Source organism: Borostomias antarcticus, assembly GCF_949987555.1.
Source record: "Borostomias antarcticus genome assembly, chromosome: 14".
Taxonomy (NCBI): Eukaryota; Metazoa; Chordata; class Actinopteri; order Stomiiformes; family Stomiidae; genus Borostomias; species Borostomias antarcticus.
In genome coordinates this window covers 11101877-11116876 of record NC_140247.1, presented here as the reverse complement: position 1 = coordinate 11116876, position 15000 = coordinate 11101877, and the positions used below count along the sequence as shown (strand labels likewise).

The 15000-nt window shown below is 48.3% G+C and overlaps 1 protein-coding gene across 1 annotated transcript in view; it reads left to right on the top strand.

Moving 5' to 3' along the window:
• Nucleotides 1–11166, top strand: part of spop (speckle type BTB/POZ protein) — a 53816-nt gene extending 42650 nt beyond the window's left edge. Inside the window, exons 9-11 of the mRNA XM_084448445.1 lie at nt 3044–3166; nt 8388–8530; nt 10883–11166. Coding sequence (XP_084304571.1) covers nt 3044–3166; nt 8388–8530; nt 10883–11027 — 411 coding nt within the window. The 3' untranslated portion in view covers nt 11028–11166. The remainder of the gene's footprint in view (nt 1–3043; nt 3167–8387; nt 8531–10882) is intronic.
• Nucleotides 11167–15000: the final 3834 nt, after the last annotated feature.

Sequence of the window (15000 nt, the reverse complement as noted above, 5' to 3'; positions counted from 1 at the left end):
CTGGACGATTCAGCTTACTTTTAGTAAATCTAATTGGAGAATTATCACCAGACATGTTTGTAAAGGTCCAAATATCGCGATGTATTGCTTTAAGTCAAGAAAATGCGCCTATATGAAAAGCGAATGAGCACGAACGGCTGGACATAATTTAAATGTAAATACAATAACTTCCTGTTTGGCGGGTTGGGTGCGGGTCTCTAAATTATAGAAGATAATTTCGTCGGGTGGGTGGCGGGTGGATGATTGATGAGTGCACGCGGATTCGGGTGCGCTCAAACTCCATCCGCGCATCTCTAGTGCGTACTGTATATGTGTGAGTAAGTGAGGGCAAGAATGACAGAGAGAGAGAGAGAATTGAACTGAATTGACTGACAGACGGAGAGAGAGAAACAGAGAGGGAGAGAGAGACCGAGTGCTTGGCCTGGCTCCTCTGATGGGAGGTGGAGGGAACTGAACCTTAGTGATTTAGCCGGCGTGTCAGTAGAATATTGATGCCGGAGCTGCTCGAATGGGGAAATGATGGAGCACACAGCCAGGAAATGCATCTTAATTGCTGTTTAAGTGGGCGTCTTCATCAGGGAGGGGGGGGAGGGGGGCTACAACCCCTCACCATGGAGAGAGAACTGATAGATGGGTTAACTGCCTCAACAGCACTCAGCAGAGGGAGACCAATGAGCTCCTGAAGATTCTCCTTAATAGGTGATCTGCGCGCGTACGTGCGCTCAGATTAGGGTTGCGAATTGTAGGCACATCCCTGAACCGATCATCGGTAATATTAACGATCACACAATCGATTAATTGTCATTAAAATACCAACATTTCCAAACAATACCAAAAGCGTTTTTTTTCTTAATCAACGCTTTATTACGGACGGACTGGGTTATTTTTCTCTGCCTGCTGCGCGTCAAAGCTCCTCCTCGCAAACACCGAGCTGATGGTGGGTTTGCTGCAGGTGAGACGCGGAGGAGAGACAACTTATCCGAGAGAACGCTCTTCAAGTGATAGAGAGCTGTTGTCGTGTTGTACGTGCACACGGAATCACAATGTTCGCAAGTGGCTTCTTGTCCTTTCTTGTCGAAGTGTTCCCACACAATGCTTTGCTTGGCCCGCCTCATTTTTCAAAATATGCTGCTGTTGATTTCTCTGCGTTTCTCTCGAGATGGCTGCTTCGCTACCACGTTGTTTGATGGTAGATCGAGTAAATTTCACTTGCTCTAACAAATCCTTAACGATCAATTAATTGATTTTCAATTAATTGTTTGCATCACTAGTTCAGATAACGTGGGAGAGCAGGATCTGTGTGTGTGTGTGTGGGCGTGCGTGTGTGTGCGTGCACGCGCAGCATCTATTGTTGGCACAGTGCTGTTTCTGTATTCATGGATGATGGTACATGTAGAATACATAACACTATTCAGTGTTTGTGTTTGTGCGTTTCCTAAGTGTGATTTTGGTCTGAACGTTTGCCTTCATTACGGTGGTGAGTTTTATTGCGAGTGGGCAGAGTGCAACACAAGCACACTAAGCTGTCTGCATACTAGACTTGACCCCGCTTGAAACACTTTGGGTCGCCGTGGCGACGATAAAGCACCGTTTTAATTGGTTTACTGCCTTGTTCTGCCTCCTGGCGCTGAGCAGAGAGTTCAGGTTACCGCGGTGATAAAGGGTGCTTCGCTTGACTGCAGGCGTCACGCGTTTGGAATGAATATCGAGGATTAATTCCAGGAATCATCCGAACATAATTAAATATATCAAAAAAAAGGTTGTTTTTTCAATTTGAGATGAAACCTAGCCAAGCTTGTCAAAGGTTACTGGGACTTTTATGTCTTGCCATGTTTCTGTGTGTGTGGCTGCGTGTGTGCGTGCGTGCGTGCGTGGTTTCCTCAGGCTCATTGTTTGCATCACACCACTGAACAGGTCACAGAATCAATGTCACACATCTTGAACGGATGTTATGCCTATAAAGGAATGTACATAGCATATCATGACAGCAAGGACGTGCACAGATAGACACGAGGTGGTGCTAGAGCACCTGCCCTTTGCCCTCTGGACAAGGCAAGTGCCCTTTTGAAAGTTACTTTATTTATTTATTTATTTTTTACAGTGTAGGCCTACTTTATGTGGCCCATGGTGACATCAATCAATTCTCGATTAAAAGCGTGTAATAATAATGCCCCAAAATGCGTTGTAATTTTTCACTGAGCACCTGTCCCCCAAAATGTCTGTGCACGCCACTGCATGATAGAATAGTGGACTTGATAGTAAAGATAATTTCTAATTTAACAACCTCAGTGACAATGGACAAACATCCCAGTGTCAGTCCCACCATGTCCCATCTCTCCAGTCACCCAGACACTTTGACACATTTGTCTGCTAATACACCAGACAGTGTTGTTGTTGTTGTTGTCACTGAAGTGTCCAGAGAGGTGTTTGTTCTGGAGGTAGCCTGTTCATTTGACCCTAGCCTAGAGGAAGCCTTCATGACCAAGGTTGTTAAGTACCAACCTCTTCTGAATACCATACCAGCTAGGGTACAGATGCAGACTACTAGTGTTCATATTTAGCAGCCTAGGACACATAGGTTGGTTGTAAGAGAGTTCCAACAACTGGGGATGCCCAGAAAGAGGGTTAAATGCCTAGGTAATTATCGCTCTGTCTCTGCTGTTATAGGCAGATGTGTGAAAAAGAAATTTATGCTGCTGGTTCATGCATTGTGATTGTATACTGACTGCACTGACTGTGATTGTATACTGTGTGTGTGTGTGTGTGTGTGTGTGTGTGTGTGTGTGTGTGTGTGTTTGCACACGCGTGTATTCATTTTGACAGCAAATGTTGATTTAGCTTTGTGTGTGTGTGTGTGTATTGGATGTCAGTGTTTTTATTTATATAAAAAAAAAAAAAGGTAATTTGTGAATGAAATGTAACTTAAAGGGAACGAGTTGAAAGATGGAGACTGTGGGCTGTGGGGAGTTTGTTTTGTGAAGAATCTCGCTGGTCTGTATTCTCCTCTAAAGCCGTGTCCCTCCCTCCTGCTCTCCCCGCCCAGAACCGTGTGGAGATAAACGACGTGGAGCCGGAGGTCTTCAAAGAGATGATGGGCTTCATCTACACAGGCAAGGCCCCCAACCTGGACAAGATGGCCGACGACCTGCTGGCTGCTGCTGACAAGGTAGACTGCGCGTGTGCGTGCGTGTGAGTATGTGTGTGTGTGTGTGTGTGCGCGTGTGTGTGTACAGTATGTGTGTATATACTGTATATACACTATATATGCGTGTGTGTACGTGTGTGTGTGCCTGTGTGTGTATGCGGCATAAACTGTGTGTGCGCGCGCGGGCGTAAAGTGTGTGTGTGTGTGTGTCGTATACAGCAGGTACCGTATGCGATGTAAGTAGAGCTCATGCTACATTTCGTGCGCTGCAGTAAACGCCTCAAATCACCCGCCTTCAAATCACAAGATCGCTGGTTCGAATCCCCGTCCGTGCCGTCATCCAATCGCTACAGTGAACAACCATGAACAAACTAGCCATGTCTGGACTCGCATACACCATGTCATTTTCCTCTTGCATCCAAGTCTGTCAGTGGTATACCAACTGAGGCTAATGTAAGTTTATATGATTATATTCTAGGGCTCTGCGCTGTGTTTTTTGGTTGGCAGTAGCACCAGACATAGAAAGCAACGGGGGACCACCCAACTCACTTTATTTTTATTTATTCTTTCAGCTGGGTGAAACTGAAAACACTTACTGTACGAGAAAAGCCTAATTTATACGTCATAAAACGGCTCATGGTTGCCATGGAATGGAATGCCTGGGCATTGTCTTTCGCTTCCATTCCATGGCAACCAAGAGCTATGAGCCATGAGCCGTTTTATGAAGTATACATTAGGCTTTACTTACACATACAGAGGTGTAGTGGTGACTAAAAAAGTGGGTATACTCTGACCAAAGAAGTGGGTATACTGTAGCAGAACTGGTACAGTTTTTACATTAGTGGTGTTAAGAAAAAAAAAGTGGTTTAAAAAAAAAAAAAAAAAAAAAAGTGGGTATACTGTGGGTCCATGGATAAAGTAGTGAGTATATTCCGTTTACCTCCGTAAACACTAAACAATACAATACTGAGTATGTATCAACAGCCTGGTTAACACGTGTTGGTATGATTCTTAGTACTATTAGTTATGTATGATTAGTAGTGCCGAATTGTAATTAGACCTATATTGTTGATAGCCTTTCCATCTAATGTGGTTAATATGCTATGTTGCAAAACAATACAGTAGACCAGCATGAATGATGTTATTACTCATGTTAAGAAAGAATGTGGTTATTAGTTATCATTAAGTAGGCATTTATTGTACTCATTAAGTTTACTTGTTTTCTATTAAAAGTAGCCTCTCACACAGGTTTACCCCCACATCTATATTCACAATCATAGCTCGGAGCTCCTACAACTTTAAGATGGCATAATCAAATATGATTACAGTACAATGACATTAGGAGATGTCATTAGAACAAAGTGGGTTTTTATTGCAGCATTAAACAAAAGATTCACAGGGTATAAACTAGAAATGGGGCTCAGAGAGCACAGACTTCTGCCCCTGAATGCATTTCGTGGCTCTGTGTACGGCAGCATTGAATGGTTTCTAAATTGGCCCATGCTACACCCCTCCACCGAGTTTCATGAAAAGCGCTCTGGTAGTTTTTGCGTAATCCTCGTCCAAAAAATGAATGGGGGTGAATGGGCGGCCCAGTGGTGTTTGGGAGGCTTGTGGACCCGCCCCGTGATTTGGATCCACTCCAAATTCTAAGGGGTTGTTAGTTGACCCATGCTACACCCCTCCACCAAGGTTCATGAAAATCAGGGTAGTTTTAGCGTAAACCTGGTCTAAAGAATGAATGGAGTTGATTGGCTGGCCTCGTTTGGGCGGCTTGTGGACCCACCCCTTGATTCGGATCCACTCCAAAATTGAACGGGTTCTAAGTTGGCCCATGCCCCCCCCCCCCCCCCCCACTCCACCAGTTTCATGAAGATCGGTCTGATAGTTTTTGCGTAATCCTGCTAACAAACAAACAACCAAACACACGCCACTGACTACATTAGCTCTCGCCCTGCGCTGTCACTGGTGGGGGGGGGGGGGGGGGGGGGGTTAAAACAGTGGGGGTGACCCTGATGACATCACAAAGATTCAGTCAAAAAATATTGATTTTCATCCAACGTTCTAGTTTTTGTGTAGCAGATGCTAAACGTGGATCAGAACCATTAGGCCTCAGCGGTGGAATGATGGTACTTTAGATCAAGGGTGCAGGTGTGTAGTCTTCCCCTCAAGTGTAACGTACAACACACACCTTTACACACGCCTAGTTAGGCTATCAAACTGTAACGTGTAGTGTTAATTATGGTGTATTTGGGCATGCACACGAGATCACATGTACAGTTAGGTGTCGCGTATGTGTGGCATATACTATATCAATATTTTACGAATGGTGGTAAAGTATATAAATAAAATGACATTGACTTTGACATTGTCTGGTAACTCGACGTGTGTGAACGCCACATCTATATGAACAGACCCAGTTGGGTCTGTGTAAATTGTTGGCGAGCGTTCAAAGGCTTTGCCTGATGGAAAAGGCGTCGGTAATCGCTAGTGAGTTTGACGATAGTTCGGTGGCACGTTTTATATGCCGTATAGTGTGCGTGCGTGCGTGCGTTGGCGTTCGCATGTGGGCGTGAACGCGCTCCGGCGAGCAAGCTTGGGGCGGCGGACTTGAAAGCCTGTCTTTTTTTGCTTTTGTTAATGAAATCTAAAATACATCTTGGTTAACACACACGCGAACACGCGCGCGCACACACACACACACACACACACACACACACACACACACACACACACACACACACACACAATAGTTCCTTTTTCTCATCCCTGATATTGAGGCCAGTCCCTTAGTGCTCCCCAAGGACTCCTGGCAATTGTGAGGTGGCTGTGCATTCATCCATTCTTCCCCCTGCTCCTTATCCGCTCTGCTCCTGTCTTCTCTCTCTCTCTCTCTCTTCCCTCTTCTCTCTCTCTCTTCCCTCTTCTCTCTCTCTCTCTCCTCTTCTCTCTCTCTCTTTCCTCTTGGTCAGAGCTCTATTCATAATGATGTGTTTCTCAGTTACAGAATACCTACAATACTGTAGATATTCTGAACCTAAAAGCCAAAAGCTCACAGAGGTCCTCCTTGTTCCTCTGGTGCGATCCCAAAATCCTCTCTGTCTGCACAATAGTATGGCTCTTTTCAGATTCCTCCCAGGCGAAGGCCTGCTCTGTGAAAATAAATCGGATTCTGATTCTTGGCCATTTCCGCGCCAACAGACCTTACCCCGCCACGACCCTCAGTCCCAGTCCTAGACTGGACATTAGGAGGCGTGTGTGCGTGCGTGCGTGCGTGCGTGCGTGCACAGTATGTGTGTATATATATACACAATATGGAAAAAAGTATCAGGACACCTACCGTACACCTTACAGTACACCTACAGTAGCTTTTATGACATCCCATTCTAAATTGATAGGCATTAATATGAAGTTGGGACCCCCTTTGTAGCTCTAACAGCTCCCACTCTTCTGAGAAGGCTTTCTACAAGTTTGTGAGAATTCTTGCCCATTCATCTAGAAGAGCGTTTGTGAGGTCGGACATTGGCCGAGAGGGCTTTACATCACAGAGCGCAACGCCAAGCGTCGGTTGGAGTGGCCAATCACGCTTCTCTATCTGGCGGTCTGATGGACGAGTCTGGGTTTGGCGAATGCCAGGAGAACGTTACCTGCCTGACTGCATTGTGCCAACTGCATTGTGCCAACACTTTGGATGGTTCTATGCTCCCAACTTTGTGGGAAAAGTTTGGGGAAGGCCCCTTCCTCTTCTAGCATGACTTGACCGGCCCGCACAGAACCCTGACCTCAACCCCATCGGACACCTTTGGGACGAACTAGAACGGAGATTGCGAGCTAGGCTCTCTCGTCCAACCTCACAGATGCTCTTCTGGATGAATGGGCAAAAATTCACACTCCAGAATCTTGTAGAAAGCCTTCCCAGAAGAGTGGAAGCTGTTGTAGCTGCAAAGAGGTACCCCAACTCCATATTAATGCCAATTAATTTAGAATGGGATGTCATGAAAGCTGCTGTAGGTGTAATGTGTAGGTGTCCCAATACTTTTGTCCATATAGGGTACAGTATATACTGAATATGGTTGGCGAATGATTTGGCACATTGTGCCTAGGTGGATGTCAGATCAATCAACTTTGACAGTGTTTACAGACTGTTATAATTTAACCGTACAATAGCCGAACGTCCTCCATCGTTATAAAAATTTGATCGCCTTTGCCTGTTTACATGACAACGGCATCCAGAAGATTAGCAACGAAAACATCCCTCGCGGCGTTCTGGAAATTTCACAGGTTTTCAAAACGCTAATGCCGTGGCCACACCTCCCTCTCTCTCAATCCTCCCATCTCTCTCAGTCCTCCCTCTGTTACGCTTCCCTCCATCTCCCTCAATCCTCCCTCTCACTCTCAATCTTCCCTCTCTCTCTCAATCCTCCATCTCTCTCAATCCTCCCTCTCTCTGTCATGACGGTCGTAACCGTCCCTCTCCCTCAAATCCAAGTGTCTCATCTCATATCCCCGACAGGAGTGTTCCAGTGTTGCTAAGGTGCCGCACAGCTCAACAACTTGCAAATGTAGTCTCGCCTCTGCCTCTGCCTCTTCTTCTCTCCCTCTCTCCCATTCCCTCCCTCTACCTCCCCTCCTCCCATCTCTCTCCCTCTCCCCTTCTCTCTCTCCTTCTACCCCACCCCTCCCTCTCTCTCCCTCTCTCTTCCTCTCTCTCTCTCTCCCTGTCTCCCTCTCTCTCTCCCTCTCTCTCCCCCCCTCTCCCTCTCCCTGCCTCCCTCTCTCTCCCCCCCTCTCCCTCTCCCTGCCTCCCTCTCTCCCTCTCTCTCTCTCCCTCCCTCCCCCCCCCTCCCTCTCTCTCCCCCCCTGTCTCAGTATGCCCTGGAGCATCTGAAGGTGTTGTGTAAGTCTCTCTCTCTGGTCTCTCTCTCTGGTCTCTCTGTCCCAGTATGCCCTGGAGCGTTTGAAGGTGATGTGTGAGTCTCTCTCTCTGGTCTCTCTGTCCCAGTATGCCCTGGAGCGTTTGAAGGTGATGTGTGAGTCTCTCTCTCTGGTCTCTCTGTCCCAGTATGCCCTGGAGCGTTTGAAGGTGATGTGTGAGTCTCTCTCTCTGGTCTCTCTGTCCCAGTATGCCCTGGAGCGTTTGAAGGTGATGTGTGAGTCTCTCTCTCTGGTCTCTCTGTCCCAGTATGCCCTGGAGCGTTTGAAGGTGATGTGTGAGTCTCTCTCTCTGGTCTCTCTGTCCCAGTATGCCCTGGAGCGTTTGAAGGTGATGTGTGAGGACGCTCTGTGCACCAGTCTGTCGGTGGACAACGCCGCCGAGATCCTCATCCTGGCCGACCTGCACAGCGCTGACCAGCTCAAGACGCAGGCCGTGGACTTCATCAACTAGTGAGCTTCAACAGCACACACACACACGCACAGACACACACACACACACACGCACATATACACACACATACATGCGCGCACACGCGCACACACACGCACAGACATACGCACACACACACACATACAGACACACGCACGCACAGACACACACACATGCCCAGACACACGCACACACACACGCACAGACACACGCACAGACGCACACACACACGCACAGACACACACACACACACACGCACAGACACACACACACACGCACAGACACACACAGACACACACGCACAGACACACACGCACAGACACACACAGACACACACGCACAGACACACACACGCACACACACACACACATACAGAGACACACCCAGACACGCAGACACACACACGCACAGACACACACACGCACACACACACACACACCCTCCCTACCTCTCTTCCTCGGTGAAATGTGATTGGAGGAAGTTTAGAAGAGTGCTTTTTGGAGGAGAAAGAGGTTTATTAGAAGTTATAGTCTACTCAGCAGTCCTGGTCATTTTGATGGCAGTCGTTCATTCTCAATGGGCGCCGTTGATGTGCAATCCACAGCAACTGAGTCTAATCACATATCAGACGACTTTTATGCCTTTTCATGTTGGCCCATTTAGCATCACAGCCATTTTGCTGAGGCTAATCCAAGCTATGGCTGTTAGCCAGCATGATGAGGTAGGACAGGCGATTAACAGCGTCTGCCATTATTTACGATACATGAAAGTTAAAATGAGCGCTCCCCCGACCACACCCTTTAGTCCAAAATGTGGCTTCCACAAACACAACCCTTTCCCTCCATCTCTCTCTAGCCATGTTTCCATCCACACGTTTTATGCGAATTAAGTTATATCGAATTAAAAATGCCTTATGGAAATAGTAAAATTCGATTAAAAATCATGAAAATCGACAAAAGGTTTGTACCGTCGATCTCATCGGATTTTCTCTTGTTCGATAAAAGTCTTTTGTGATAAATGCTTTATCCGATTTAAAGCTCTAGATGGAAACGCACGTTCACCGGCTTTATTCGCATTCATATTTTTAGCGATCCTCACACAATTCGATTGACAAGTGGATGGAAACATGGCTTCTCTCTCTCTCTCTCTCTCATCCTCTCTGGGGTCCACCTTCATCAGCTCTTGTTTCCTACCTCCTTGCCCTCTTTCTCCTCAACAACAACTTCCGCCCCCCCAACCTCCCCTCTCTCTCTCCTTAGACCGCATATGTGCCCTAAGGTGTTAAGTAATGCAGATTCCCTCACCTAATTCTCCTCATTAATTGTGGTTATGGGCGCTATGACAGTTTAATTTGCGACACTGTTGTTGTTGAAGGAAAATTGGCCACAGGGGACTGTGGGTAGCAGAGGCTTATCAACCCTCCTCCCCCGGACAACATTGACAACAAGCAACAGCAACACACAAAAAATCAATACAGAGGACGAATATAGAAAATAAACGACGCGGCCGAACCGAATGAACCAGACGAGCCTCTCAGACAGCCTCCAGAACCACCCTCTTCATCCTCTCCTCTTCCACCTCCCCTCTCCTCTCTTTCTTCTCTTTTCTGTCCTCCCTGCTCTCTCTCCTCCATCTCTCTCTCCTCTCCATCTCTCTCTCTCCTCTCTCTCCTACATCTCTCTCTCCTCTCTCTCTCCTCCGTCTCTCTCCTCTCTCTTTTCCGTCTCTCTCCTCTCTCTCCTCCATCTCTCCCTCCTCTCTCTCCTCCATCTCTCTCCTCTCTCCTCCATCTCTCTCTCCTCTCTCCTCCATCTCTCTCTCCTCTCTCCTCCATCTCTCTCTCCTCTCTCCCCTCCATTCCTCCCTCCCCTCTCTCCTCCCTCCCCTCCCTCCTATCCCCCCCCCCCCCCCCCCAGGGCTCAGCCTGTTCTCCAGCTGTGCCTTGCTCTCCCAGTGCCCTTTTCCGGTCCACTACCCCCCCAGGCGTGGCCCCTCTGGCCGTTAGGGGGAGCCGGGGGCTCATCTCTCCGGAAGGGAGGGGGGTCGGGTGTCTGACGGAGGTCTGGGAAGGTGTTCAGGACACACACAAACACACACGCACACACACCGATTTTCATTAACACACTGACGCGCTACAAATGTCATTAAAGGCCACGTAGCCGTGTGTAGCAGCGTGCGTGATAGTGCAGCTCAACGCCTCGGGCCATCAGGATGTGTTGATGTGGGTTTGGGGACCCCCACTGGGTCCGGTAATGTGCACTCACTTCAGAGGGGCTTGGGGCGGTGGGGGGGTAGAGGGGCTCTTTTGGGGATGAAGATTTAACATCTCCCTTTCTCCTCTCTCTCCGTCTGTCTCTCTCCTTCGTCCTCAGCCACGCGTCTGACGTGATGGAGACGTCAGGATGGAAGTCCATGGTGGCGTCCCACCCCCACCTGGTGGCCGAGGCCTACCGATCGCTGGCCTCCGCCCAGTGTCCCTTCCTGGGGCCGCCGCGCAAACGCCTCAAACAGCCCTAGTCGCCCAACCACCCACCCCCACACCGGAGGACCACCCCGCCGGGACCCCCCCCCCCACACACACACACACCCCCGCCAGGCCCTGCTCTGCCCCGCCCCTGACCTCAGAGGACATCCTCCTGCTGTCCCCTCCGGCCCCGCCCTCCCAACTGGCCACGCCCTTCTACCCAACTGGCCACGCCCTTCTACCCAACTGGCCACGCCCTTCTACCCAACTGGCCACGCCCTTTAACCCAACTGGCCACACCCTTCTACCCAACTAGCCACACCCTTCAACCCAACTGGCCACGCCCTTCAACCCAACTTGCCACGCCCTTCAACCCAACTGGCCACGCCCTTCTACCCAACTGGCCACGCCCTTCTACCCAACTGGCCACGCCCTTCAACCCAACTGGCCACGCCCCTCCTCAGCAGGACAGCTAAGAGACTCCTGGAACTGACGCTGGAGAGAGAAGGGAGAGCACACACTGCTCCTCCTCCTCCTCTTCCTCCTCCCCCTCCCCTCCCCCCTCCTCTCTTGGCCTGTGGCTCCGCCCTGCTAGCGTTCAATGTTCGGTCAGAGGACAGACTAATCAGGGAGGAGGGAGGGGGGGAGCGGGGGCGGTGAGGTTTTGAGAAATTGTAAATAGTTTTATTTTTTGAAGTCCTTTTTTGTAATACTTGTGTATTCAATGTCTTACCTATTTCTCTAAGAAAAAATGACATTCAAAAACAACCTGAAAAAAAGAGATATCAATTGTTTCTACGCGGACCCACTGTCAAGACCATTGTTTTACAACTGTAAAAAAAATAAAGCAAACCAGTGTTTCATCCGACAACTCGGTAAATAAATTGATTTCACATCGCTTAAGGATCTATTTCTTCAGATATTCACCAAAGCCTTATGAATAATATTCATTTTTCATAATGAATATTATTCATTATTCATTATATTATATTGTGTCTGTCTGTGTGTGCGTGCGTGCGTTCTGACCACGTCAGCCAACATTGACATAAACACACATTCATCCTCTCCTCAAAGCTGTCCTTCTGTAGATCCAGGCCATGTGCAGTGAGCCATGATCAGGTGTGCATCTAGAGCTGCAGTGTGAAGACTTGGCTCTCTGATAATCAGCTAGATGTGTTCTGATGTGGTCTCAGACTTAGATATGCTTGGCTTGGTCCTAGTGTGCTTCCTAGGTGGGCAGAAGACTGTAATCTCCTCATTAGTCCTCTAGTAATGGCCTGTGTTTTAACAGGGATTTCTCACTGTTGACCAAGTTCTCCTGCAGCTCCCTCTCCTCCCCCGCAGGCTTCAGTCCCAGCGGCCAGCCAATTAATGAGTCTGGAGACATCTCCCATCAAAACTGACGCTACCAATCAGAACCACTCCCCATCTCCACTCCAATCTCCAATAGAGTGAAAGACCCGTCTTATCGGAAATTAGTTCTTCCAAACAAACTGGAGTGAAGAATCAAAACAAAACTAAACATTTACCACCCCATTAGGGAGGACCGCCCTAAAGACGTTGGATCAGTTCAGTAATGCATTTTTTTCAAATTGTTACCACCCACTTTTATGGAATAAATCTGCACGAACGTCTTCAGTCACAAGTTGAGTGCAGCGTTTACTCTAGCGTTTACTAGAGACTGAGACTGCTTCTGAGTCTAGAGTGCAGAGAACTGGAGACGAAGGACCAATATTCACCTCCCTCTGTGAGATGATAGATCTATTTTGATCTATTTGGCACCTTAGCAACACTGGAACACTCCTGTCGGGGATGTGAGACACTTGGATTTGAGTGAGAGGGACAGTTACGACCGTCATGACAGAGAGAGGGGGAGGATTGAGAGAGATCCTGGAGGGATCAATAAAATCTTATCTTAAAATCTACTCTCACAAACTTTAATATGTTCATTCATTAGTTGCACAGCAGACTCCGAATCCGCCGAATGAGAGTTTATTCTCAAAAGTCAAGCTGTGCTGTACGTGTTGGAGAAAGAGTGTGTGTACATGACACGGACACATACACACACACACACACACTTCAGTCTGCCCTTGTCTTGCCCTTGGATTAGCACAGGGTTTTATGTACAGTGCTTGTGAAAATATCACGGTGATGAAAGTAATGGAATTGAAAGCCTGAAAGGATGAGACAGTCGCCAAAAGACAGACGGATAGATGAAGTCCTAGATCTCTAGGCCTTGCTGTCCTGTTGTCCTGCCTGCTGGATGAGCCTGTCCCCCCCATAAAGAGAGGGGGAGTCAGGGGGAGGGGCCGGAGGAGGAGAGAGGGAGGAGGAGGGATGAGCAGGCGGGCGCTGTAAAGATGGCCGAGAGCAGGAAGTGGCATCTGGAGGTCGACGCCCACTGCCCCGGGGGGGGGACGTGAGGGCGAGGGAGGAAGATAGAGGAGGGAGAGAGAGGGGGGGGGGGAAGGAGAGGAGGAGGAGGAGGGTTGTGAAAGGGCCGGCTTGAATTTGGTGTCCCAGACGTTGATGTTTAAACACAGGCGAGAAACCCCAACCCTGTGGAGAGATGATAACCACACACACACACACACACACACACACACACACAATAGCCTACTGATACGGTAGGCTACGGTAGGCTATTTGCACATTCGGTGCATAGCCTACATTGTTTAAAGGCATGTTTTATAACCAATATACAGTAGCCTACAATACGGTTTATTAACGAGTCTACTGAGGATTTATTTTGTGGTCTGGCATTGTCTGTACACGGTCTACGTTATTCATCATGACAACTGGGGATGCGCAGCCAGTCTGACAGCTGGAGGCCTTGAGAGAGAAATGGACGCGGAGAAGGACAAACATAACGGATGGACGCCGGTTGAGGAGTCATGGAGACGGGACACGGCCAGCCCCGACAGAGCGAGAGAGGGGAGGAGAAAGACATTGATCCGGCGGTAGAGATTTGTCAGTTTCAACTTCACGGTCTAGCTGAAGCATTGTTGACCTTTTATTCGGCGATAAACAGGGGAAGGCGGCTGTAGGCTACCGTTTTTTTTTTAGTGAAGGAGCGCGCGGTCGCGTTCAGAGAGAGCGTTCCGCGTTCAGGACACAAACACGTCCGCCCGGACCGCGCTGGAATTAACGGCCTGCTAATCACGACGGATGTTGAATTTAGAGGAGGAGCGGAATTAGACCGGGGAGTTGAGAATACACACACGCATACACATGCACACACATCCTGCATATATATGAACTGCTAATTGCTTTGTGAGCTCCGATCCGTCCTCTGATCGAGCAGGAGCAATATTGCGCTACCGTGGGTGTTTTGCCAGGCTCATAACAGGAGAGCGCTGTAGCGCAGACAAGCTCATATATTAAGATAACCTGGAATGGAATGGAATTGTATTTCCCGGCGGTTCAAACGACTTCTGTGATTGTAAACTGATAGTGGATGAGACCTGGCTTTAATGAAGCTAGACTTATTGTGAATTCAACGGCGGGTGGTGTGTGTGTGTGTGTGTGTGTGTGTGTGTGTGTAAACGCGTGCGTGCGTGCGTGTATGTGTGCGCGTCCACGTGTGTCCATTGTTAGTGAGTGAGTGTCTGTGTGTGTGTGTCCGTTTTTTTAACAAGGTGAGCTGTTATTTGCTTGTGTGTGTTTGTGTTCTCATAAGAGTCGGTGTTGAGCTGCTGATATAAGTTAGGTTGTGTGAATGTCTGACTAAGCGTACTGATTTATTTTCCCTGAAATAATCAAGTGAATGGTTTTCATTTCACAAATTAATCTTTCTCAAGTTTGCCCCAGATGACTGTGTGTGTGTGTGTGTGTGTGTGTGTGTGTGTGTGTGTGTGTGTGTGTGTGTGTGTTTATTTACACAATTTCACGCTGTGGCTGTCATATTCATCTGTTTATTAAAATGTTCCCTCCTTGCCCAGCTCTAATGAGACTCTTGGAGCTGAGGAGTGATGGAGTTGAACTCTCACACGCACACACACACACACACACACACATGCACACACA